This window comes from Echiichthys vipera, assembly GCF_963691815.1.
Source record: "Echiichthys vipera genome assembly, chromosome: 19".
Lineage (NCBI taxonomy): Eukaryota > Metazoa > Chordata > Actinopteri > Perciformes > Trachinidae > Echiichthys > Echiichthys vipera.
The window spans coordinates 17,153,780-17,181,078 of NC_139844.1; the positions used below are offsets into that span (position 1 = coordinate 17,153,780).

Sequence of the window (27,299 nt, forward strand, 5' to 3'; positions counted from 1 at the left end):
TTATTGTATGACTGATACTGGACTTTTAAGGCAGGTAACAATATTAATATTCGAGAATTGAAGTTTGATAACAATATTGGCAGACATTCATTTTTATATGAACATAAAAAAAACAAGTATCCATTAAACTTGGTTATTAAAGCTGAAAAATATAATTATCAGTGCTCTCTAGTGGACAAACTATGTGAAGACACTCTTTCCTAAATTACATATAATCAAACATAGTATGTACTCATTAGATGTGTACACAACAACAAACACACTCAACAACTGCTTATGATAATATTAATTTACACTGAGCCCACATTTTTATTATGAAACTATTAATGTACTATAACTCCTTACAACATCCCTGAAATACACAAAGACCTAACGCATAACAAAGGCCCTAAAACAGCTGACAGTTTTACATATACCTGCAAACTTGTGAGGATAGTTTACCTGTCTGTCTGCAGGTTAAATGTATAGTGGTCAGATCAAACTGTGGATTAAACAATAGTCAGACTTTAAAGGTGTGAACATGCTGTTGTTTGTGTCTGCATGAGTCAGCTGCCAACTGGAAATGGCCAGTAGAAATCCCAAAGTGTTTTTCCTGTTTGGTGTTTCGGAAAGTGCTGCTTTGGTCTTAGGTATGTATGTTAAAACACAAGACAAGAGGAACACAACAATAAAGTACTGACAAAACAATACAAGACACAACCATTAATTCATTTTTATCATGGGCTGCCAAGCTGAAAATCATGAATACATTTTGCAACAATGCTGGATTCATATTTTCCTTAGCCGTGACTGAAGAGCTTTATAGGACGCATTTACTGTTCATTTCAGTTCCCATAACATCCGTCATTGTCCATTACAAAAGATCAGGAATTTCAACAGCCTGATTTTAGCATAGCACTGGTCTTTGCTGTGAGCACAGGCAATACCCAATTAGGGCCCTCAGACAAAGCAGCCTCTGAACTTTAAACGTCTTTACCCACAGGAACGTCCTACCTGAACAATGTTGGATGTGTCAAAGCACAGAGATCAATAAGTGCTGTTGTGGATGTGAAATGAAACAATTGCTGTCAAGTAATTCTCCCACAGAGATCTACAAGGAAAAAAACGCTTTGGTGTTTTTAGGTTCACGCTACAGGTCTCTTTCAGGAGCATGATAGTTTAACATAAACTGAGACTCATGGAATCTACTCGGCAAAGACTTGAGCACAGTTACAGCCGCATCCCATAAATCATATCAATGAGAATGCGGTAAAAAGTCTGGCAATGACTTTACATTGAATTGAGTGAATTATGTCTCTCCACACCCAAAGTAATTCAATATGATGCATGAAACTGATCACAACGCCCAGTAATGTACAGAATAATGATGTGAAGAAATAAGGTATAGGACTCTTATTTAAAGTAAGAAGCTCATTCTTGTCCAAGTATGTGTGAACAAATTAGTCTGTCTGTGGTGCTACCTGACCTCGTGACTTGATCCCCCTCTGCATCAATTGATGGGGATGCCTTCAATAACAAGTGCCCACTCCAGAGTACTTTTGAACTTAGGTTTGTGTATTGAGATCAACTTTGTTGCCACTGAAAGGGGACAGGAAGCATAATTTCCTACAGGAGCAGACATCTAAAAACCGGAATCTATAAAAAACTAAAAACAAAAACATGACTAATATTCTTTGACATTTAAGCCTTAGATTAGATTAGATTAGATTAGAAAACTGTATTAATCCCCAAGGGGAAACTACTTAAGAAAAGACATTATCACCAAAGAAAAAAAGGACAACCATGTAAGAACACATCTAGATGCAGATAACAGTCAGAATAGGAGAAATGCATTTTGAATGACATATCCTTTCACTTATTTAAAAACATGCATTTATTAATTGAGTTTCTTACTGCTATACTATTTAAATACACTCAATATATATATGTATATACATATATATTATATATAATATATTATATATATTTCTATATACTCTGTACCATATGCTTATACATTTAATGATGCACACAAATCCCTAATGTATACAGAGCATGAGGAACCAGCTGCAGTTTAGCCTTGCCAAATGGCTCCTTCCATCAGTTGTTGATGAAATATGTGGGAATGTGTTTATATATATTTGCAAGATTATATGAACTTTGAATGGAGTATATATATCTATATATGTATATATTGTTTTATATTTCGGTTTTCTCAGATATATGTTATCTGTATAATATTGTTGTTGCTAAATATGTTGTTTGTATAGCTGGTGTTTAATAATTTCCCCTGGGATATAGGTCATTTTTTTTCTTTTTTTCTTATTATTTTTCTTTCTGATTCTGATTATCACCAACACACTGCAGTCTGCAGCCCTTGCCCGTTGAGGAAATAGCAGTTTCCGACTGTCTCTCTTTGAAGGCTACAGATCCATTATTGCTTCATCCATTCCAAAGCGGATAAATGTTTTCACTGCCGATGTGTATTGAGCATGCCGATTCCATTAAAGTCCCTTTAAAGAGACCTGCGGCCGCCCCACCGCCCCAGGTGTGACCCCTCACACCTCCAGCGGCCTGCAGACGTCTGAACTGGTGCGTCCGCTGCAGTGCCAGCCGGCACCGATGGTTGCCCCATTCACACATACGGGCAGCATCACCTTTGATCGCGAGGGAACTTAAAACCCAAGCGAGAAGCACGTAGGCCTCACACTCAGTCAGTCGCTGGAGATATGACGGTGAGGAACATGTCTTCAGTTCATGGGAGTATGCGCGCCGGGGATCTGAATCATTTCCACATGTTTCAGGAGGGACCTCTGCAGATAAACAGCATGGTGAACTCAGGTTGGTGCGGCAGCGAAAGTATTTTATTTGTGTCGATCTGTTGAGTATGCCTAACCTTCACCACTGGTCACAGAAAATAACGGCGCTGCGGCCGGTTCTTGTCCCTGGACTTGTGCGTAATTTACGCGTAATTTACGCACAAGTCCAGGGACGTGTTTCTGTGACTCCCCGCGCTCTTAATTTAATAGTCTGCGCGATTTCGTTTCAGATTACGGAGCCCCAGATGTTACGCACTACTTCAACCCTGCAAACTCTGTCCCGAGGGCGGATAAATGCGTGGCAATACTGACCCACAGGAGAAAGAGGACCAACTTCACCCAGCAGCAAATCGAGGTGCTGGAGAAAGTTTACTCCGACACTAAATATCCTGACATCTACCTGCGAGAGAGACTGGAGGCTCTGACCGGGCTACCGGAGTCCAGAATTCAGGTATTGTCTAGTTTGTGCATCACTATGGGCAGTTTGCTTTTTCATTATTCATTTTGGCTGTTTATGTTTTTTTTTATTTCGAATTTTGTAAGATATATATATATATATATATATATATATATATATCCTCCTATAGTACGTTTATAATACACTGTGTAGCTAAATGACACTAATGAACTTAAGGATGAAATGATCCAAAATGAAAACCACAATGTTTGATCATGTATTCTATTACAGCATACTTTCAACCTAGAGCCTTGACTTGAAAAAAAAAAAAGAGTATTTTCCACCAGGTTGAGCCAATTCATCATGTTTTCCATAAGGGCCAAAACAAGCCATTTACCTGGTTTCCAATTGTTTAAATATTGAATGCTGTTGCATGAAAACCCCAGAAGTTATTGTAATTTGTTAAACGTGACTCACATCTTCCACCTTCAAATTTCAGGTGTGGTTTCAGAACAGAAGGGCCAAGTCCCGTCGCCAAGTTGGCTCATCGGTGTCCATGAAGGTGGTCAACCCGCCAACAGCTGCTGGCCCCTTCAGCCAACTCCAGAACAGGATGGGCTCAGATAAGGGTAATTATTAGTCAGTCATAGATTGTTTTGGGTTCATATCCACTTTAATTCACTCAAGCATCAAATGCTCAATTGGAATTGGAATTTTCTTCTTCATACTTCTTTTGTCTTTCAGTTTACGACAACAATCATGGAACCGAGGCACACAGGATAGGAGGTTTTGGACCGGAGGACAGTTTCAGACCTACAATGCACCATAACACGGATGATCCTCACAGAACCAGTATGCCCACAAAACCCAGCAGCTACTGTATCTATGATGAGGGAACCAGAGTGAAGCCTGAGCAGATGCAACGGTGCGAGCTGAGCGTTAACGTCCCATGCTGTAACGTCCATCTGTATCCCAAGGAGAACGACGCCAGCATGACCGACAACCAGGATCCCAAGGTTCTGGTGGAATATGACAACTTCCCACCTAACAAGACCATTGGACCAGAGATGAAAGTTGTGATTCCTCCCATCCCTACCCAGAATCATTTCAGCAGGTCATCACCAAAGGATAATGGATGCCAAATCCAGTATCCACAAATGAGGGCCACAGGAGACAGGTTCAGTCACTTCTCCCCAATCCACGCCACTGAGGCACAGGATTTTACTGACTCCGACTCTGACTGGGAAAACGAGGCCATGGCTGGCTTTAGTGGCTTTATGTGATGTTTTATAAAAGCCGATATAAAGACAGCTACATGTATCATAAGGAGGCAGTACACAGTTGTTTGTGTAGAAAGGGAAAGGTGTATTTATTGTAAAATAGTAGTAAAAGTGTTAAAAAATAAAGCTGCTGATTGGTTATGTCTGTTAATAAAAACCTGAGAACAAATACGGCTCTGCAATATTATGTTTAATATAAAAAGACGGAAACATTTATATACAATTGCCCTGAGGCACTCTCATATACAACTTTACAAAACTGAAAAAGGAGATTCTCTAGGAAAAAACTGTTATTAAAGACTGTTATTCAGGCTTACATCGGTGATGCAGGCGTTGTGTGTGTGTGTGTGTGTGTGTGTGTGTGTGTGTGTGTGTGTGTGTGTGTGTGTGTGTGTGTGTGTGTGTGTGTGTGTGTGTGTGTGTGTGTGTGTGTGTGTGTGTGTGTGTGTGTGTGTGTGTGTGTGTGTGCAGCAACAGCCATGCCAAATATTGGAAATGCTAAGATTATCTTCTGTTGTAAAAGGCATCAAAACCACAGAGTTCTCCTTTATAAAAATACCAAAATCTCTTTTCAGTGCACACAAAATTACAAAAAAACCTTTTCTGAATACACGGCAGACATGTTGACTAATAATCAGAGATATTGTACAATTATCTACAATAAACAATTTTATAAAACATTCTTTTAGCCTCCCTGTACTTACCATCAGTGGAGTAATCGAACACAACACTTACAGGGGGACACTTCAGAGATAGTAAAATATTGTTTCATAACCATACACACCTACTCAAAAATAAATAAATATGGACTATAAAAACTCTAAGAATCAATGTTTGGCACATGAAACCACTTCATTTTTGGAGTTTTGGAAATATGGATTTGTGGCAATAGCTAAAGACTATTTCAGATTTGTGTTCAATTAGGTGCACTAACATTTTCATACAATGAAATGGGTGGGTAAAATACTTAGAACATCCTCCCTTCGGCGCAAAGCTTCGGGAGTTTGGGCAGAACTCTTGAGTCGTTTCACCGTGACATCCAAACTCAGATTGTACGGTGGTGGTCCACAGCATCCACATAAGCTTTTGTGTTTGCAGTCTTGTGTTAGCTGAGGTAAAAGCACCATCTCAAAAAATGATATTAACGGCCCACACCTCAGCATGAACATGCACCTGTGTGTGGAGTGGATGATGCAGGTACTCAGACTGCATTGGTGTTGTTGGCGGAAAATGCATGCAGATTGCCCAGCTGGCTAAGGCCACTCTGGATGTGTGCCACGTGGATCTCAACGTTGTTCTGGAAGCAACTAGAAACACAGAAAATATTTAATAAGAGAAATCTTCAGCACTTTGAGGCGGCCTCTTGACTCTTACTTGGATCATAAAAAAAGAACATAAACCATCCTATCTACATTTAAGTGTAGCGCAACTGAGGAAGTGTAGTTACAAAGTCTGCGTTGTTGTTACCTGAGGTTGGAGGGATCAATTGATGCCTTGATGTCGTTAAGGGAGTCTGTTAGAGATTTAAACTCAAAAGAGTTCAGGTCTCCTCCATCTGCCAGACACTGAAACAAATGAGGCAAATTAACAAGTTATCAAAGTATTGGTCTGTTATATAAATATTGTATAATATACATACAAAAGCTGTTAAAGACAGTTCACAACAGGCTTTTTACCGCATTAAAGGTTCCATTTTATGCTGTTTTCAGGTTCACACTTGTATTTTAGATTACGACAAACACATTGTTTTTCTTAGACTGTCTGTCTGAATATACCTTTATTCACCCTGTCTGAAACACTCTGTTTTAGCACCTGTCTCTTTAAGACCCCCTCCTGAAAAAAGCCCAGTCTGCTCTGATTGGTTGGTGTTTTCAAGTCCTTTGCAATTGCACTCTCAGCGTCTCAGCACCATCATTACCTTTGGTTAATGACTGTCACAGCCCTGTAGTTGCACTTTCTATCACATATACATAGTGTATTTGTGTTATATGCTACATAGAAATCCCACTTTTTACAATGTGGGACCTACCAAATTTTTCCAACAGCAACGACTGTAAATATATAATATCTCATGCCCTCCTGACATACAGTAAGTTATATGTATAAGCAGCTGAGAGTTTATATCCTCTACCTTGATCTGGAGCAGCAGGGCAGTGAGGCGGGAGATGAGGTGTGTGAGGCTGGGGTTTGCCACACTCTGCTGTCCGTCCTTCAGTGCGTTGCTCAGCTGCACCATCTGCTGGGCTTCGTCTTCACAACGCCGCCGCAGCTCTGTGGGATGGTCAGCTGGAACCATGCCCTGATCTGGAGCGAGCTGGACAGGCACATTAGGGATTCACATCTAATACAAGGTGCAGTTTTGTTTTCTCATTTAACTATAAAGTGAAATGCTATAAATATCAGAACAGGGCATGAATTATTATCCCGTACTTAGCTTCAGGATCAATAAGGGGCCTAATAATGGGGCTGAAGTGTGTCTATTGACTTACATCACAGCAGAACTGCTGAACTTCTTGAAGGACCTTGTTGAGATCTTTATTGAGCTGTTCAAGCTCAAGCACTGTGGTAGCATATCGCTTCTGGAATTCCCGGTCAATAGGCATCGAGTACGACTTCTGTACACAAAAACACGATCAAAGTTTTAGTTAGGCTTGATGTATGCATCTCAGAAAACATTTCATAGACAATAAATCTATATTTTTATGATGAAGATTGTACCAGTTTCTCTGCCTCTGTGTTCATTTCTTTCAAGTGCTTGATGTGCTCTTTCTTGATCATGAGGATCTTGGACAGCCTTGTCTAGTCATGAAAAATGAAAACAAATAATTGGTTAAAAAAGGTGTTACAACCCCAGAAAGCGTGCCAGTGACCAAATGGTGAAATTACAACCTCTGTCAGTCACGTGATGCCATTGGGCCCAAAAAGACTTGTCCAAAGAGACGTCTGTTAACCTTTGGATATTTTGAGTGTCGCAACCTACCGTGAAATGACTCATGTTAATATCAGCATTTGATTAACGAAGTTTGAAAGTCTAGAAGAGCCGTACGATTAAATAATCGTCTCTAGTGTGCCTGCTCTATGGACCCCATGACACGGAAACTGTGCCGATCATCTGGGGATTTTTAGATGTGGTAGTTGAACTTTTTTAGCGCCACTGAGCAGCTTTCATAGGAATGGACGGGGCTCTGCATCGAACGCTTTATGCAGGTTTCTTTATACATCCATGGTTACAATGTTTTAAGGTGTCGGATTTTATTATAGGAGGTATTTACCACTTGGACAAGGAACTTGACAGGAAATCCTCCCAGAGTATCTCCCTCAGCACCAGGCAATTTGTTCCTCCATGGGGACTGGTTGATAAGAGGGTCATTGTCCTTTTATATAAAAAAAAGAAAAGAAAAAAGGGCAATGAAGTAATTTATCATCATAAGCAACCTATGAAAAGATTCAGATGATTTGCACTATGATGATTTCTTTTCTTAAGAATTAAAGCTAAAACTGATTCACAGAAGATATCAATAATTAGATTTACTTTTTTGGATTCAAGTTTCTAAAGATTTGTTGATAAAAAAAAAATTAAACAAAATATTAAATATATTTCCAATTTAATTTCTATACCAGCAGGCACAGGATATGTTCAACAAAACCATCTCAGAATTATGGGTTGCCAGTCCAACTATCTGTTGCAGTAAAGATTTAAAATCAGTAACAAATATCATTGTCATTCGATGTAAGTTTACAGTACCATGAGGACAGGAGTGGTAGCGGACGGGTAAGGACCTCTTGGCGGAGTCACGATGTTCTGCATGTAGCGTGATATCCGATGCTTCTGGGCAAAGGCTGAAATGGGCATGGTCTCATTGGGCTCATTGCTCTGGAAAAACACAACCATTACCTCATGTTTAAGAATGTATTACTCAGGGTACATACACATTTTTCCAAGGTCAAATTCAAGCACTTTAAAGCACGTTTGAGGTCCATTTTCAAGCTTTTCCAGCACCTTAGGGCTGTGATAAATTGCATACTTCCTTATTACATATTTCACCTTTTTATCCCATTAAAAGAGATAGTATTATGCGATAAACAACTGAAATTGTGTTTCATAATACCAGAAGGATAATAATTCAAATTAACTTTCTATTCCATAGCTACTTGTTTTGAAAGTAATGCGGATACAATTTCAAGCACTTTTCACAACATTAAAATTCAAGCATTTTCAAGAATTTCAAGCACCTATACGAACCCTGATCACTGCATTGTGACGTGTCTAACCCGTTGAGCTGTTCAATTAGAGAGGCAACGAGCAGTTCTTACCAGGACTTCATAGTCAGGCACAGTGTGTGTTCCTAGACCACTGCGGTCAAAGGTGACACGATAAGTAGCAGCACTGGTGTCCACTGCATCGATCTGCCCGGTGAACAACCCATCATGGACGCCTCTGAGTCGAGCTGTGGAACAAAAAGAAAACAAATAACATCAGGATTTGTACTGGTAATACTCTCAAGATCCGTGTGAATTTCCACATCAGCCATCTACACATAACGATACAGAGACTTAGGGCTTTCACTCTTAACAGTTCTCTTATTTGGTCATCACAGTCAAAAATATTAGTTTCTGACTCCAGCACTGCTTAGTATTGTATTTTGTTCTTCTTGTGGTCATCTCAGAAATAAAATTAGAATAAACTAAAACAGGTACCGAGACAACGAAAGGTAAGGGGAAGACATGATACACCAGATATACACAATATAAATGAGGTATAACAGTATCAACAGTGTGCAAAGTTTATTTCTGACAGGACATCGGGCAAATATTTCAGTCTTACCAGTGACTTTGGTTCCTATGATGAGTGGCAGAGGGATTTCATCTGGGAGGTCTTTGCAGTTTGAAACGTCAGACAGTTTTCTTTGCTGCAGCAGGCGCATCTTCTGCCTCTTCTGCCTCAGCGCTGTCCGCTCCTCAGCAAAGAATGCTGATGAACACCTGGATAGGACAAGAAAGCATAGCGCTGTGACAACATTTCTTTTATGTCTTTGTTTGAAGAAACAGCGCACACAAAAAAAAAACAGGGACAACACAATTTCACATAGTTTGAAATGTCTGACATAAATGAGGACAAACATGATGAGTGAAGATGGTATGTAGAGTGACAAAGCTTAAGGATTGCCGCATACCGTCGAGGTTTCCCCATCAGTCTCCTGATTGTTCCCCATTCAACTCTTGTCAGCTTCCTTGTTTTCAAATTGGGGAAAGACTCTTTGAGACACAGGCAGAATTCATTGTCACCCTCAAAGAGAGGCCTGGAAAAGAAAATAATAACACACAACATAGTTAACACATACATTTCTGATGAAGTTGCCACTGATCTCTCAAACCGCGTTCAATGTAATTACAGATGGTCAAAAACCTCCCATACTGTTAAAGCATATTACAAATGATGAAAGTCAATCAAAATGAATTACTGTCTTATGAAGGTGAAAGTGAGCCTTTACCTGTCGATATTGGAATAGAACCATTCATAGATGCACCATTTATGAGCTTTGGGCAGTTTAAGAAGATTTCTTAATCTCAGCCCTATTTTCTGGGATGCCTTCTTATCCGGTGTCACCACATTAGAACATTTCTGTAAAGCAAAATATTAAAACAGTCATTCCGCATAAAGGAACATATGTATTCTAAAAATGAACACAATATTAGGGGCGGCAGTAGCTCAGTCCATAGGTAACTTGGCTGGGAACCGGAGGGTCGTCAGTTCGAGTCGCTGTGTGGACCATGAATGGAGTGTGGACTGGTGGCTGGAGAGGTGCCAGTTCATCTCCTGGGCATTGCCGAGGTGCTGTTGAGCAAGCCAATTGCTCGGGGCACTGGTCACTGGCAACCCCCTTGCTCTAACATCTCTCCATTAATTGCATGTATATAGGTCCTGTTTGTGCATGTGTGTGTATATCGGGCCTGTGTTTGTGCAAAATCAAATTTCCCCGTTGCAGGACTAATAAAGGAATTCTTCTTCTTCTGTGTGAAAGGTATGAAGACGGAAAGGGGGGGTAGTGATCTGATGCGCTGCAGCGTGAATGGGAAAGCTGGCAGGGAGGAACGACACACAGTAGTGACGCGTGACTAGACCCACAGGCAGGTCAAAAAGCGACAGAGCTGCATTTGCAGTTAATAATAACTTTCAGAAACATTGTGTGAAATAGTCCACCGTCTCTTCCCCTCTCTCTCAAATACACACACGGGTGCTGGGGCACTACAGTCCATCTGTCCTTCACTCTACTGACAATTGTTGACAGTTAGTGGATCGGGTTGAGTTTGACTGGTTAATTAACGGTGAAAATCGGCTCACACCCACTAGACAGTGAAACCTCTTTTACATCGGTAATGCCGGTTGAAATCATAGCTGGGGCATTTGTTTGGTCTCTGTGAATGAGCAAAAAGCTGGTGTTGTAGCGCTCCTTCATTGTTGCGCTGTTGCGGAGTCTCTGTGTGAAGGGGGCATATGAATCACTTTCATGGCGTGCAGTCTTTACCTGTGGTGTGGTGCTGACCCTTTGGCTCCTCCGAGGGGATCTGGATGGGAGACGCTGCTGGGGTGACTCATCCTCTTCCCGAAACAAACGGCTCCTCTTTGAGCTCCGGGTGGGCTGGAGGGAAAGATGTGGACAGGAGTTTATGAATAGTGCCAATAATGATCTGAAAATAAAAGCCTTTTCATATCAGGTTCAAATGTCTGTGTGTATTATTCTTGTGTAAGTTTAAAGAAAACAATCAATGTGCAGAAGGAGTAGGACAAAAGAACCAGAGCCCCATTAATTGGCTTTGTATGCAGAAAATATGGTTTGGTCAAAGCAATCATGTAGATTCAAGATAAAAGGAGAGTTGCTGATAGCTTCACATCTAATACCCCAGAGAGGGCACAGCATTCTGAAACAAAGAATTTTCTGGTGAGATGAAAATATCAGATCTCTCTTGCAAATAAATAAATAACAACAAAGATATGCAGATGTTAGACCAAGTTCATTTATTACAGGTATTCAAACCTGTGAAATTTCTTAGATGTTCCTCTTTCTCGAGCCAAAAGGAGTCAAAACAAGGATTTATTAGGGTAGTACTGGCTCAAAAATCTTTATAAAATAAAATTAATTAAATTATTTTTAAAATAAGATTGTATGCCCTGATCAGACATGAGGACGGATATATTTTTAAACCTTATGTACAATACAGTGTCATCTAATCTTCATCCGCTTATCCGGGGTCGGGTTTGCGAGTACAGCAGCTTTAGCAGGGGACCCCAAACTTCCCTTTCCTGGGCCACATTAACCAGCTCTAAATGGGGGATCCCGGGGCATTCCCAGGCCAGTGTGGAGACATCATCTCTCCACCTAGTCCTGGATCTTCCCTGAGGCCTCCTCCCAGCTGGACGTGCCTGGAACACCTCCCTAGGGAGGCGCCCAGGGGGCATCCTTACTAGATGCCCAAACCACCTCAACTGGCTCCTTTCAATACATTATTATATTCAATAGATTAACACTATATTATATAATAATGTATAAATATAACAATAAATAATATTAGTTTGTGCAGTTAGTAATGTTCTCTTGCTGTCTTAATTTAGACAATGTCTGAATCCTGTTGATTCCACAAGACAGCCTTTTTTTTTTTTTAAAGCTGAGGTTTGTATTGTACTTTATTGCATTATATTAGCCATCTTTAGCATCCATAATATTGTGTATAACAGAAGCTCATCTACTGCTTCATCTTCCCAAATTTAACAAAAAAAAAAGACAAACTAAAACCACCTCTTACCGTGTCCATTGTGAGGGAGGGATGCCGTCCCCTGGTGTTGTGAGCTCTTGGGAAGCTGTTTTTTTCATTCAGAGTGTTAGACAAACTGCCCTCTATTAAAAAAACAACAACAACACTGAATCTATTCAAAATAGTGCAAAGAAACCATATACAAGAGCCCAATGACCTTCACATTATCAACATCAGACTCAAAACCATTCAAATCACAGGAGATGTAAAGTATAAAGTAGAATCAAATAAAGGACATAATTTTCCCAAACACGTCCAATCATTAAATACATGGCATGTGTCAGCGAATACACATGCAGACAATATCAAAGAAAAGGAAAGTATGTTTAGGCGAGCAATTTGACTCCAGCTTCCAGTAGTTCCCAATATACTTACACACCGTGCCAGGAAGAAAAGTACAGAAAGATAAATAAAGATCCAGCCTACATACCTTTTAGGCTGACAAGTGCCTCTGCTGAGGAGCCTGAGAAAGAGGACAAATTGGGCCACATTAATCCACAGTGACAAACTAATGGCATAAGACTAACTATAAGCTATGAGTGTTGTAAATATGTTACTTAACATATCACGGTGAAGAAAATGTAATAAGACCACGCTCTATAGTTTTAAGTTATATTAACTTTTGCTATCAAATAAAACGTCTGCAAACTGCAGAGACTGTCCTTTAAGGGGGGGTCTTCAACATTTTTTTTAAAGCCAAGGACCCCTTAGCTGAAAGAGAGAAGAAGCAGGGACCCCCTACTAGAAATATTAGAATAAATGAAGTTGCATATTAAACTGGTCCTAACAGCTAGGGTAGCCTAAAGCCTATATACACATAGCTTTTATGGTGCATATAATACTAAGATATAACAATGATTAATATTAACATATTCATATATTTACACATCATACTTTAATGTTAAATGTATGTTTTGGAGGCACATTGAATCCTTCATCTCAACTGTATCTGTGCATGGCTACCTTGCCTAAAAGCCAGTAAGCCTATCATCAAGGTTGTGCAAATGTATTTATTTATTTATTACAAATGTAGCTTTGCTAATAATACGTTGATACAACTGTCAAACAATCTGGCGGACCCCCTGTCAGAGAGCTCTGATCTACAATAACACACTGATGACATAAGACTAACCATAAAGCGTTGTAAAATGTTACTAAGCATGTCACGGTGAAGAAAATCTAACAAGGCCATGCGCTACAGTTTTAGGTTATATGTATTTTTGCTATCAAATAAAACGCCTGCACATTGCTGATGAGATTTTCCTTTAAACACTGACAGCAGCCTGGTGTGGTGACTGAAGTTACACAGCTAACACAGTCAGTGAACGTTAGGCCTTAAACCCCGATTTGAGCTGTCAAGCACGGTCATAATAACATCAGCTGGGCAAGAACATATCAACAAATATGAGCTAAAACAAGCTAACGTTACACTATGTTACGACCCGGAGATCATATGTGGTCAAATACACTAACGTTCACGTCGACTGAAATCAACATTTCCTCTGTTACTACTACCCAAATAACTTGACTAGTTTCATTTCACCAGCTTGCCAAACCGACACACAACGCGTCACCATGTAAACGTTAACCAGCGCTAACGAACGTTAACGTTAAATATAAGGAAGACTAAAACTACAAAACATGCCCAGTAAAACAGAAATATAGCAGCTAGAGAGACCTTATAGTAGCCGCTTTGTTATTGGTCCTTCCGATCTAATGCTAGCAGCCGTTAGCTCACGGCTAAGCTAATGTTATTTGTTTACCCAGTTGGGCTAAAGTAACTTGCTCAACTCCCAACATTAGCCCTGGTTAGCCTTTTCGTGCTAACAAGCGCTAGCTGACTTGGACAAGACCGGTATCTTCTTTGCGTCTAAAACAATGGCTTTATGAATGATTTCCCAAGACTTGCTATACCCAATACATGGGCAAACAATGGCAGTTAATCGCCAAATATGTATTTCAATCACCACGGAGGCCGCTACGTTGTTTACAGTGTAAAAACTCCTTGAATTTGTGTTGTTACTCACTCTCGTCTAACAGCTGGTCCATCTCCGCCATCTTGAATTAGCCGCGCCGCTTTTTCAAAGACGTTGTCAAAATGCATTCTGGGTCGGGACGCTATCTGGAGGGCGATTTGAGAAATAAAAAAAACCAGAATTTATCCAAATACGTGGTTGGAGAATGGCTTTGAATTATTCAGGCGTACACATACTTATATTCACTTAACATAAAGCCAACTTTGCTTACTAAATGTTGCAGGAAATGCTTGGAAACACCGTTTCAAACGCAAAATTAGAAGTCCTCAGCATCCCTCCATTGTTTCATACCGCACTTCAGTTTATAATGCCACAATTGAGCTTTTCCTCACATTTCATTCCGTTATTTGGAAGCGGTGTCAATGTTTTATTTGAGTTTTAATATTGATTGATTGATAAACATCACCAGAAAACCATGTCCAGTAAATACTTTTCATAAAAAACACCAGGCTCTTTCAAATGGTAAAGTAGGATTTTTTTTTTTTTAAATGAAAGAAAAGAAAATACTATTTCTGTTTTTACGGGCAAGAGGGTTTCCAATGGTTCAATGGCCTACAATACCCAGTCCCTCACTTATCAGTATCTGACCCTGACCTGTGACCGAGGGTTGATGTTAGAATAAGAGACAGATTTGGTAAATGGTAAATGTACTTATATAGCGCCTTTCTAGTCATCTGACTACTCAAGGCGCTTCACAGTGTTTGTCACATTCACCCATTCACACAGACATTCACACTGATGGCAGTGGACATCTACATACCATCTAATCTGATCTAACCATTCACACCACATTTACACACCCATGCGCAGCACAGGGAGCAATTTGGGGTTCAGTGTCTTGCCCAAGGACACTTCGACATGTGGACCGGGGGGAGATGGGGATCGGACCACCAATCTCTCGAACAGAGGACGACCCACTCTTCCACCAAGCCACAGCCGCCCACATTTGATGAAATGAATCAAGTACATCATCACTGAAAAACCTGGCATGCATTTACTGAAATCAAATTCACCATTGGAGGTGGATGTAACATGCAGTAGCTACTAGACAATGATATTCATAAATGCAGACAGGACATTTTGAGAACATTTTTATTGTTTTTGAGGTAAGCCAGAAACACACTAAGAAAGTCTACCACAGCATGGCAGTCCTTTCTTTTGGGAGAATACTTTATGTAAACGCTAATCACATTTGTTTTTTTCCGGCAGGGAAGACATCTTGAGAGACAAACTAAACAAGTACAGTATATACACATGTCAAACCTTGTACAGTATTTTGATTCCAACAGTCTACAAATGTTCATCTGAGCGGCTACAGGTGTGTGTGTATCTCTGCATATTGGTTGTTCACAACTAAAGAACCCTTCTAGACTTGCAGTACTAAGCCTTATTAACTACAGGTTAATTAAAGAATAATGAAATAAGATCTTTCTCAAATTCAAGATAACCAAGTGAGACAGAAAACTACAAACATTTTCTGATGTTCCTTTCTAAACCAAAACCTTTCTATGTAATATGCACTTTCCTTCCACGGCTATATTAAACTGTGATTTCTGTCTGATTTATGAGCGACTGTGAAGAAGGTATTCAAGTACCTAAATGCATTCCTAAGGAAGGCTGTCAGCTAGTTAACCTGATGAAAAAGCAATAAAGTGACAAGAGATTTCCATTGACCATTATAAAGAGTGATATAGTATCCCTCCTCTGCCAAACAGAGAATGAAGCCCAGGCGTCGGAGGCAACAGTGGTCTTTGTTTTCCCTCAACAGGGTTCGTACACAGCCGCTCTTACCACAGGGACGTCTGGTAGTTAAACTTGATCTTCAGGAGATACTTCATGTTTACCTGTGCCACATCGTACACAATGTACCTGGAGGAACAGGGGTTAAGGGAAACACAGACTATACAGACAATATGACCAACACAGATCACAGACTTGAGGTGAACAGAAAACAATGATCTGAGGTAAGAGATCATGAATTAACGGCCCTGTAGAGTAATTGTTACATTTTGTGAGGGATCAGCACAATACCAGACAGAAAGCTGGGTTTATTTATTATTATTTATTTGTCTTGTCTTAAACTCAACATTCAGTGAGTCTCACCCCCTAGTTTAGACCGCAAACGTCACGTCAGCAGCTTCACTGAAGCAACTGTCTCTGCCTGCAAGGAGCCGTCGCGGATAGCTGTATAGATTAAAAGTGCGTCTGTTGCGTCAGACATGAAATTAAAAAACACGCCTGAAAAGTTTGCGGCCCAGACAAGGATAAGTCAGTGAGATAATGATTTATGTCCGAATGGTTTATTTCATCCAGATTTGAAAATTCACTGGTGCCTCAGAGTGATCCAAAATGTGATCAGGAGGTTAGAAATAAAAAGATGAGTGCCGCGGACTAATATCACAGAGCTTCTCACATGTAAACGGCAATCCAAGATCTAACTCTTTGTCTCTGCACTTTCCTATAAACTATTAAATAAATAATTATAAGGCAAAGCACGAAACATGGGTCATTTGAATGGAAATGTATTATTAAAGGGTAAGAGTTCATGAACCAGGTGGTGAGTGTTAAAGGATACTCGTTGTACAGGAGACTCGTGTCATCAATGTTGGTGTGGGTTCCTTTTCCCAGAGGCACTTGCACCCCGTCTAAAGTGACGGTTGCACTTGGATCAGGAGCAGTTCTACCCAAACCTGCAAGGGAAAAAAAACAGTTAATGAATGAAAGTCTGAAGCAGCACACACACACACAAAAAAAAAAAGCTTTTATGTATTATGAACGAGAGGCACTTGAGATTTTGACTTGAGACAATTTGCATACCATAACAATGACAGTGTTCAAAAATAAGTTGTTAATTAGATAAATAACACAATATTAATCAAATGTGTCTATGCCAAAACATTCCTCAAACTGCACACGGACAATCAAAATAAAATCTGCACTGGCCCATAAAGTTTTCTCACCTTTAACACTGTGCTTGCCCTTAGGTACTTTTGTAATGTGGGACGCCTTCTTCAATTCATGTCTGCATTTAAAAAAGACATTCATTTATATCACCATCACATATTTTTTCAGCACAAAAAAAAAGGTTGACATTAAGGTCTTTTTTAAGAAATCTAACTGTTACTTACGTGTTGCCGAGGGCAACCTCGGCCAGCAGTAGGAGGCCTACGGGGTCTGACTGGGAGGTGTGACAGTAGTTCGCACTCTTGGACACCATGTCGGCAAAGTACACACCTTTGCCGAACATGTAACCAGTCTAGAAAAAAATTAAGCAAAACTGTAATGTAACACAGAAAAATCCACGATAAACATGACAGAAGACAAGTATTTATGAAAGCAGAGGTATTGCATGAGTGAGAGCCGGGGCTATGCTGCAGGGCTGTGTGTGTGAGTGAGTGTGAGTGTGAGTGTGAGTGTGAGTGTGTGTGTGTGTGTGTGTGTGTGTGTGTGTGTGTGTGTGTGTGTGTGTGTGTGTGTGTGTGTGCGCGCGCATTATGGGTGTCAAATATTTATATATATATGTTTCAAATATTCAATAGATATGTATCGATAATTCAACATTTTTGACAACGCTACCACAAACTTAAACAACAAACTACAAACAACCAAACTCACAACTGGGGCCTCTGGAGGGGCAATGCGAAGACCCTGAGACATGATACCAGCGTAATTGGTGGTGCGAGAACCGTGCCATAGTAGCTGGCGATTGTGGAGCTCCTCGAAGGGACGGTAACGTTGACTCTCTCCCTCTCGAACAATTTTGAAGATCTAGAGGATGGGAAAAAGTCAGAAAACACAATGAGACGGTAATTCATGATATTTCAGTAATCATTACACAGATTTATACAAAAAAAAAGGAAAGAATTTGCAACATAATATTTAAATTAAGTGTTTTTCCCCCCAAACAATGACTTACCTCTTGAACTTCCAGTGTGTAAGTGTTGTGTGTAGCAGCGTGGGTATTCTTAACATATTGCAGAATGATCTCAGCCTCATCTGTAGTCTTGTCAACAACCTGTGATATAACAAATTTATAACATACTGTAATCTCGTCATACAGTCACCATGCTGAACATTGTTCTTAAGAGAAAAAAAAGGAGGGAAACGCATAATCTTACAGACTGTCCTTAACTATGAAAAACGGAATTGCACTCCTCACCTCAATTTTGGTTTTGAGTTTCTCATAGTTGATGTCGATTGGATCACTCTCGTTGTCCTGGGCCCCTCCTCTCAGCAGGCTGTATGCCACTTCGATGTCCAACAGGTTGTCCAACATCTGAACTTTATTCTGAACAGTGATGCATGTGATTATGAATCATCAGATCCATTTCTAAAGCGAGAGAGAAGTGTAAAGTAGGAGTATTTGTGTACTTACTTGAACGTAGTCCAGGCTGTTGAGCAGTGGGGGTTTCTTCATGCCAAAGTCGTGAGGTATCAGGGTGTAGAAGCGGTTGGAGAGATCCAGGATCTGGGCCTCAGACACACAATCTGACACAGCCTATAATAAAACAAAATGACAGATTTAGTCAAATTCATCACAAGAGTCTAGCTGAAATACAGGAAAAGGAACTGCACTTGTTAAAGTGGATTGCACTGCACCACACATTACTACAAAGAGCCCTACTGGAGGGGTTGTTGGTTGCTAACCTGCTGGACATCAGTTAGGAGAGCATAGGCACTCTGGATCTGCCGCTTACTCAGCTTCCCCAGGGGCATCTTCTGGAGGTCAATCTGAAAGCATGGGAGGAGGGATTAGCCATATGTATGAAGGACACATGAAAGACTAATGCACACACCAGTGTTGCATTAACACTATGAAGTTGAAATTTTTTCTTTACAAAAAAATAAATAAATGCTCAACTAAGATGGAGATGTGGACTTTCATTTTATCACAGCTAGACTTTTCTCTCATGTACACAGCCGCAAACAAATGAAAAAGTCTTACCTCAAACTCCACCATGGCCTTCTTCATGCTCTCTACATCAAAGATCATCTTGATCAGCTCCTGGACGGGTTTGGCCAGCTTGGACTTTGTGCCGGCGGTGGCCGTCAGCCTCTTCACTGCTTCCTCATCCTGTCAGGAAACATGAAGATCGCAGAGAAAACCAGAATCCAGTCAGATACAGATAGAAAATGCTGCAAGGTATCCCCTTTCTAGTTATGCGTGCGTTGATGTGTATACCTGTCCGTAGTCGATCTCCAGTGGGTAGAACTTATTGGGATATTTGGTGAAGTTGGAGGAGCCCCAGTCGTTGCCTGTCTTATCTTTGTAGACTCCCAGGAAGTTATCCAGGGCAGAGTTTTTGTCATGAAACTTGTCCAGCTTGTTGCCTCCGATAGTGGTACCCACTCTGCCCCATGACCTAAAAACCCAGTATCTGAACATACACAAGAGAAAGTATGATTATTCTAACGATTGGGAAGAAACAGAAAAAATAAAACACAGCAACTATAATGTAGCTAGCAAGCTAAGACCCCCCATAAAGTGTAATGTATGGGTTGTTACAGTTCAAGAACTTGTCTAATCCCTCATTAACGGACCTGCATGTACCCTTTAATAGCCTCTGCACTACTAGGAATTGAAATCCTTTTCTGCAGCAACACTAACCGTTTCTGTACATCATCCTCCAGCAGCTGCAGTTTATAGTAAGAGTTAGTTCCTCTGACAATGTCGACAAGACCCAGAGTAGCACTGTACATCTTCCCGCTCTGCTCCAGGACATGAGCGCTGTTCTCCAGACCTAAGGAATCAGAATCATTAGTCATGGTCAGAACACAAAAAAAAAAATAACAATAATATGGACGGTGAGAAAATGGTAATGCAGGGTGCTCATGACTACCTGAATCTGGATCAACAGCAGCTCCTCCTTTGACTGTGAGTTTCATCTTCTTGGATTTGCTACTACCTGTAACAGTGTGGTTGCAATTATTTCTAAATATACACCAAAGAGCCCAAGGCTATGACACCAGTCTACATTTAGATAAACTTAACAGCACCATATATCCTTTACCTTCCTCCTCCTTCACCCTGCCTGTGCTCTTGGTAGCCAGCGTTCCAGACTTGGAGGCCGCAGACGGCGCTTGAGTCTCAACTTTGACCTCTGCACCCCAGGGTGAGATGGCGTGCAGGGAGACAAGTTCCTGGAGGGCTTTACCCGACGAATTGATGTCTGTGAGGAAATCCTCAGAAACCACGCGCACGCCAGCGTCCCTCGCTTCCTCCATTTTCTTACTCATCTTCTCCACCTCCTCTGTGAAAACGCGAGGAAGAAGCCGTGTGTGATAAAGATAGCAAGTTAGAGAAGTTGGAAATTGTGTGCTCTCACTGGATCACATATTGGTAATTCAGCATTTTTTTGCCTGGTTACTTACTTTTGGTGCTGAGGCAGAGAGAGGCCTTATTGGCTGTGCCTGTAATCTTTCCACCGAGCTCCTCTACAGCAGCCTTTAGATCATCCTTGTTCTTGGTCAGTTTGCCAACAGTCACCAGTTTCATACCAGTAAGAGGTTTGTCTATGGGACCAAACACAGATATCATACATGCACATGTGGGCACTTTCTACCTATATATTGTAGCCTATATTTGTCACATCACAACCGCACAGTACGCAAGTCCTGATGTCTCATTAAAAAAAGGCACAGTTTTTGAGTACAGGCTGTGTGCATTATTCTGTGGAATGAACGTTTTAATTGATAGAGTACTAGTCTGAGTAGCCTTGCAAATCAATGCACAAACCATGTACAGTAGAAAAGGTCTATTTTCATTCCCGGTCAAAAATTCCCTATATATTGGTATAATCAGTGACTTTTTCTCCTCTAAAAATCGATATAAGCCTCCAAAATCGCAGATCGGTTAGGCCCTAGTTTTTATACTTTCATAGTATTTGCAGTATTCACAGTATTTAAAAGACATGGAAATCTAATTTTTTACTAAATGGGACCTCTAAAAGCACCACTTTAATCCAATCACAAGCTCAGCATTCAGAGAGGATATTAAATCCAAATAAAATAAATATTTCTAATATTTGCAGGATAATGCTGCCTTGACTGACCTGCAGGTGCTCCCTCTGGAAGTGGCTCAGTCTGTGCTCTGGATGCACTCGCCAAGGGCTGTGCTTTGGCTGCGGTGAGGGTTTGGGCAGGGGCCTCCTTCGGGTAAACCCTGTCCTGTCGCTTGAACTTAAACTTTTTCAGGAAGTTAACTTCGTGGAATTCCTAAAATCATAAATCCGGAATATATGGTTGACCAATTAAAACACAGCTGCTATATGCAACCATTGCATTTCATTACAATGAATACTGCTCAAAGCTAGAGGTGGTGATTTAGCCACTGAGCCCTGAAATGAGGTGACCTACCTTGGGGGTGACCCAGTCTTTGCGTACGGGTGTTGTGGTTCTGAACACACACTTTGTCCAGGCCGAGATGTCCCCTGTACAGTAATAAGCATCACCCTTAAACACCAGCTGGCCCTGGCACTCCTTACAGCCTTCAAGAGCACCAAAAGCCATGCCGTCAGCCAGGCAGTCCACCACCTGCCAGTTAAAGAACACATACATGCTAATCGTGGAACAGGAACTACAACCGCATGGATTTCTTTCAGTGCAATTTCATTTTGAACACAGTGGGTAGATAAATAAGATAAGACTATCTTACGTTCGAGTCTCCAGAGGGAACTTCCTGGCCATTTGCAATCAGCAGCTCCTTCATATCGTTGGTTGAACAAAACTTCTTCAGCTTATCCTTGATCCCCCAAATCAACTGGCTTTGGTTCTGCAGATGCATGAAGAAAAGAAAAAAAACAGCACACACAAAAAGAGCAGCATATTTAAAACATGGCCACCAAACAGAATGGGATGTTTACTCCAAAGTAGAAAAAAAAGTACCTTCAACTGTTCCTCCAGCTTCTTCTTCTCATCCTCTTCCTCCTTCTTCTGTTTCTTTGATGCTCCATCCACCTCATCACCTTTACGCTTCCTGTAAGAGCACAGAGAAGGCCAAAATAGTTTTTTTACAAAAGCTTTTGGTGGTGTTGTTTTGTTTTTCTTTATAATTCAGCATGGATAAAAGAAAGAGTTGGAAAAATATCCAAATTAACTTCCTAAATGAGGCCAATGAGGGATACTGGAACAAAACAAAGACTTGGAACAAACAAGCCTGAGTCTGACACCTTTATTCATTAGGCAAATTCATTAGGGCCCCATCGGTTAACGCACACACATTTCCACAATCCCAGGTGTCAATGCTGAGGTCATCCACCCTGCCCTGACAAGAAATATTTATTAACCCCCCCATGAGACCAGACGCACACCAGCACACACATCAGGTAATGACCATCAGTGACAGTCTCTTGATAACTAATGATATCAAGAAGAAAGAAGGGAATTCTATAAAGAAGCCTCCTCCAAATGTGTTCCAACAGAAGTGTGAACGTGCTCTCTAATGTGGGGACAGGTGTGCAGTATCAGGATGGTTGGATGGAGCCCTTCGTTTCTTGAGTAATAAAAAGAACCACTGCTGCAGATTGGTGAGTTATTTTCTGACTTTCTTGTATTTCATCGCCCCCACAGAGCAGTCGAGCTTGACTTCTAACTTGAATCTTATGTATTTCTTCAGGGATAACCATGGAGAACACCACTGCACTGTTAAACCTCTACACTTTTCATCAAACTAGAAACTCATTCCATCCGTCTTCTACTTTCCTGCAGCTCTCCCAGAACTCATCAACTCCTTCCTCCCCCTCCACTCCTTCACCTCCACCTACTGACCTGGTGATCTCGCCTAACGTGGCGTACATGGCTGCCGAGCTCGTCATCGCCTTCCTTTCCGCATTCGGCAATATTCTGGTCTGTGCAGCTGTGGGCCTAAACCGCAAGTTGCGCACCGTCACCAACTACTTTCTGGTCTCGCTCGCGGTCGCCGACATCTGCGTCGGTGCGATTGCCATCCCCTGCGCCATCCTGACTGACATCGGTGTACCACGTCACGATCTCTACCTGTGTCTGCTCATGCTTAGTGTTTTAATCATGTTCACACAGAGCTCCATCTTCAGCCTGCTGGCGGTGGCTGTGGAGCGCTACGTGGCCATCTTCATGCCCTTCCGTTACCGGGTCCTGATGACGCCTCGCAACGCCGCTTTTGTGATCCTGACCACGTGGCTGCTGGCCTTTCTCATTGGGCTCGTGCCTCTGATGGGCTGGCACAAGACACCGCCTGATTCAGGCTACTGTTTTTTTGTCTTGGTGGTGGACATGACCTACATGGTCTATTTCAACTTCTTTGCCTGTGTGCTGACACCCTTGGTGATCATGTTTCTCATCTATGCCCAAATTTTCGTCACAGTCAAGCGGCAGGTGAAGCGCATTGCATCGGAGCAAAGTGGCAGAGGGGACGGACAGATGAGAGCTGCAGCCAGCATGCGCCGCGAGATGAAGACCGCCACTTCACTTTTTCTTGTTCTTTTCCTCTTCACAATCTGCTGGATCCCGCTCCACATCATCAACTGCTTCCTGCTGCTCTGCCCGCACTGCCCTGTGCCGCTCGAGCTGCTGCTCACTGCCATCATCCTGTCGCATGCCAACTCTGCAGTCAACCCCTTCCTGTATGCATACACGATGGCGGCTTTCAGGGACACCTTCAAGGCAATATTTATGTGCTGCAGGGCAGTAGGAGAGAGGGAGGCTTCAAATGCAGCCAGTGGGGACGATAGAGAGGGGGCGGCCGTCCGAAACGCACACCGGAGCAGAGATCCCAAACACTGAATGTCACAAAAACTACCCAACCTGCACAAACGGATGTCATCTTTTCTTCTTTGTCTTACCCTTCAGTTTTGACAGCAGGGAGCCTCTTCTTAAGTTCCTCCTTGTCTTCTGCCCGTAGTGCGTTGAAACCTTTCAGCTGTGCGGCGTTGTATTCAGGCTTAAAGACCAGCTCCTCCCTACGGCTCACAAAACATGCAGTGTGGTACCAGCGGTCGATCAGACCCAGCTGGGGCTTCTCTGGGTCGACAGTTTTCTTGGATACACGGATCTGATCCTGAAGGAGAAAAATCAATCTTACATGATATCTAATATATGGGTCATGTTGAATAAATTGATAGCATTTGTTACGGCTTGCAAATAGAAGTGGCTGCAAACCTTTTCTATTTTCTGATCACAGCCTTTGCATGTGCTGCGGTTTGATTTGGCATATTCAACCGCAAAGTCATTTAGAGTCTTCTCTCCTTTAGCTCCACTCTTCTGGTCTCCTTTTCCTACGAGAGGGAAGTTTCAAACAACCAAGAGTAATCCTTTCTCCAGTGTATATATATATATATATATATATATATATATATATATATATATATACATATATTTATCACATCACAGGCAGTAAATGTATATCAATATCATTCATCAGATGTGGTGACCAGAACTTAAATATGTGTCAATCAAACCCTTCTGAAATACTACTACAATATACAGATATGCTGCTGAGAATTGATGGCAGAACTTGTTCACTGCTTGTTGTGAGTTGCTGCTGCAATGTCATGATGTATGTATGGTAACCCATATAGCTGTTTTACAGAACAAACGTTTACTAAGCCACTGAATAGAAACACATGTATAAATGTAATAAGCCGTTTGTCTATCAACCTGAACAGAAAAGATAAAGTCAGCTGCTCATCTAAGGAGCCAGATGACATGAAATCCTCCATGAAGCCCCACAGAGACTACACTCTGTGCATGTTGTGTGTGTGGAAATGTGAGATTACAAACAACCCATTAAGATCTAATTGAACAGCTAAAAGTTGAGTACTGACCTCCTGTTGCTCCACCACTTTCAATGGCCTTTTTGACCTTCTCCTGGTCGTCCCAGCGGAGATCAGAATACCCAGCAATATCAGCTGGGGACTGAGCTGCTGCCCGCTGCCAGAAGCAAGAGAAGTGGTGCCAGTGGGGGACCTTCCCATCAAACATGGGTGACTGCAGGACAAAAACAAGCACAGTATGTTTACAGTGAACCAGTGGTGATACGAGATGGGGGCCCTCAAATGTCAGACATACATTTCTGAGATGATCCTGCTGTGGAACTGACGTGTGAATATGTTTATATCTATATCTGCAACTACTGAGAATGACTTATTTTGTATGATACATGTTTTTTATTAAACAGATTACGGTGTAGTATGTATGATGCTCTTATTCAAAATACATTTGATGTTTTTTTATTATTCAGGCTACACTTTATAGTATAATGTGTCGCCTGTGTGGATGATCTGTGTTTGAGAAAAGCATATTTTGTGGCAAATTTTGTTTGTAGAGTTCGGGGGAGGATACAAAAATATTTGTTTGCAACGTAATAAAAGTTACATAGTCCCCTGACAGGTTTCACCACAGCAATGCTATTTTAGCAAGGTGAGCTGGGCAGTTGTATGTGCATGACACAATTAGGGCAGCCCCCTAAATAGTTGATTAGTAGACTAATAATCGATTGTTTTGGTCTTAGTCAACTAAGATTTCTTTAGTCGATTTGTCACTTATAATAGTGTTTCATACCAGATGACTTATTTCCAAGAAACTCGTGGGCACATCTCTCGTAATCACAAGATTTAAAGTGGTAAATTATTTGTGGAGAAACTCAGTTTTACAGATATGTCGAGTAAATCATCTAATCAATTGGTCGAGTGTTAGTCGACCAATGTAATGATCTTTAGAAGAAAAAAACGGCTTATTGAAATATGATGCAATTCCAATGAAAGGTGATGAACCAGTGTCCCTGCAGACTTCACTGGCCTGCTGGGTGAAGTCTGGAGCAGCTCCACAGGCCGTGAAGAAGAAGGTTTCTCAGCCACTTAATGAATGAATTCTCTGTGGGGGCAGACTGTTGCGATTCAGGCTTCAGCTGGATGCTCGTTCACTCACACCGTTGGCGCACTTGTAGTATTTAAGCACAACCTCAAGGTGCACGACTATGTATCAATGAACCTCAATGTTATGAATAGCAGAATGCGTATTCGTAAGAAAGGGAGTGCGTCATTAAGAAAGGCTCTTTGTGAACAACACTCCATAGACAATGTCAGCCATTTAAATGCTAACGAGGGCCTAACCTAACACAACTGAAACCACACTGTGGACTACATTTGTTCATACTCCTGTCAGTTCATATATATTCACCATGTTCGCAGACTAAAGCACCGCATTTATAACAGTAGTAAGCTAGCTAACATAGCAGGTTTGTGCAGATTAAGAGCCTCCACACGCCGCTGCCTTACCTGCACCATGATGGCCATTCTCAGAGAGTCTTTCGCTATGTTTTCTTTGCATTTCTTGCACGACGCACGGCCGCTTTTGGCATATTCCGCTTTGTATAGTTTGTCCTCTTGAGCGTCCGCCATGCTTCTGTAATATTACTACGAAATGAAAATGCGGCGAACTTTCTCCGGGTGACGGGGAGCCACAACAATCAATGCACAGAGAAGCGAAGCCCGCGTGTGCCCGCACAGAGGAGACCCGAGCGAAGAGCTCTCACTCGGTCTGTGTTTCCCGACACCAAAAACATCAACTAAAGCATCAGCAGCTCTCTAAAACAGGGGTCTTGAAAGAGAGATGAAGCAGGGACCCCCACTACAGATATTGTATTAACTGAGTCCTAACAACTAGGCCGGCCTGAACTAGGCCTTGGGGCGGCAGTAGCTCAGTCCATAGGTGACTTGGCTGGGAACCATAGGGTTGCTGGTTCAAGTCCCTGTGTGAACCATGTATGGAGCGTGGACTGGTGGCTGGAGAGGTGCCAGTTCATCTCCTGGGCACTGCCGAGGTGCTGTTGAGCAAGGCACAGAACCCCCAACTGCTTGGGGTGCTGGTCACTGGCAGCCCCCTCGCTCTAACATCTCTCCTTAATTGCATGTATAGGTCCTGTCTGTGTGTTACATGATTAATAATAAGAGTGAAAAAATTCAATTTCCCCGTTGCGGGATAAATAAAGTAATTCTTCTTC

At 41.5% G+C, this 27,299-nt stretch overlaps 4 protein-coding genes across 5 annotated transcripts; 2 read left to right on the forward strand and 2 right to left on the reverse strand.

The window, feature by feature from the left end:
• Positions 1–2,723: 2,723 nt before the first annotated feature.
• Positions 2,724–4,478, forward strand: mixl1 (Mix paired-like homeobox; the record flags this gene model as incomplete). Its single annotated transcript, XM_083933711.1, has 4 exons — positions 2,724–2,820; positions 3,029–3,249; positions 3,695–3,824; positions 3,940–4,478. 4 exons carry the CDS (start codon positions 2,724–2,726, stop codon positions 4,476–4,478), a joined length of 987 nt encoding a protein of 328 aa, XP_083789837.1.
• A 505-nt stretch (positions 4,479–4,983) lies between these two features.
• Positions 4,984–14,366, reverse strand: lin9 (lin-9 DREAM MuvB core complex component). Of its 2 annotated transcripts, none has more exons than XM_083933910.1 (15): positions 14,315–14,366; positions 12,718–12,750; positions 12,279–12,370; positions 11,003–11,116; positions 9,968–10,098; positions 9,650–9,775; positions 9,301–9,458; positions 8,790–8,923; positions 8,221–8,349; positions 7,748–7,849; positions 7,194–7,274; positions 6,965–7,090; positions 6,607–6,789; positions 5,943–6,040; positions 4,984–5,782 (listed from the first exon to the last, which is right to left on the reverse strand). In XM_083933910.1, the coding sequence occupies exons 1-15, from the start codon at positions 14,343–14,345 to the stop codon at positions 5,677–5,679; spliced, it is 1,644 nt and encodes a 547-aa protein (XP_083790036.1). In that variant the 5' UTR covers positions 14,346–14,366; the 3' UTR covers positions 4,984–5,676. The 2 variants fall into 2 exon arrangements, with proteins under 2 accessions (XP_083790036.1, XP_083790035.1); XM_083933909.1 differs by lacking the exon at positions 14,315–14,366 and adding an exon at positions 13,966–14,069.
• Positions 14,367–15,534: 1,168 nt separating this feature from the next.
• parp1 (poly (ADP-ribose) polymerase 1) lies at positions 15,535–26,726 on the reverse strand. Its single transcript, XM_083934424.1, has 23 exons — positions 26,575–26,726; positions 25,123–25,285; positions 24,458–24,573; positions 24,142–24,356; positions 22,208–22,298; positions 21,978–22,094; positions 21,680–21,856; positions 21,376–21,538; positions 20,696–20,836; positions 20,335–20,574; positions 20,164–20,229; positions 19,932–20,064; positions 19,506–19,701; positions 19,269–19,397; positions 18,971–19,054; positions 18,699–18,821; positions 18,483–18,611; positions 18,240–18,338; positions 17,939–18,091; positions 17,452–17,579; positions 17,284–17,345; positions 16,899–17,013; positions 15,535–16,192 (listed from the first exon to the last, which is right to left on the reverse strand). The coding sequence occupies exons 1-23, from the start codon at positions 26,695–26,697 to the stop codon at positions 16,111–16,113; spliced, it is 3,045 nt and encodes a 1,014-aa protein (XP_083790550.1). The 5' UTR covers positions 26,698–26,726; the 3' UTR covers positions 15,535–16,110.
• Positions 22,946–24,082, forward strand: adorb1a (adenosine receptor B1a; the record flags this gene model as incomplete). The annotated part of the gene is made up of 1 exon (XM_083934524.1): positions 22,946–24,082. One exon carries the CDS (start codon positions 22,946–22,948, stop codon positions 24,080–24,082), a length of 1,137 nt encoding a protein of 378 aa, XP_083790650.1.
• Positions 26,727–27,299: the final 573 nt, after the last annotated feature.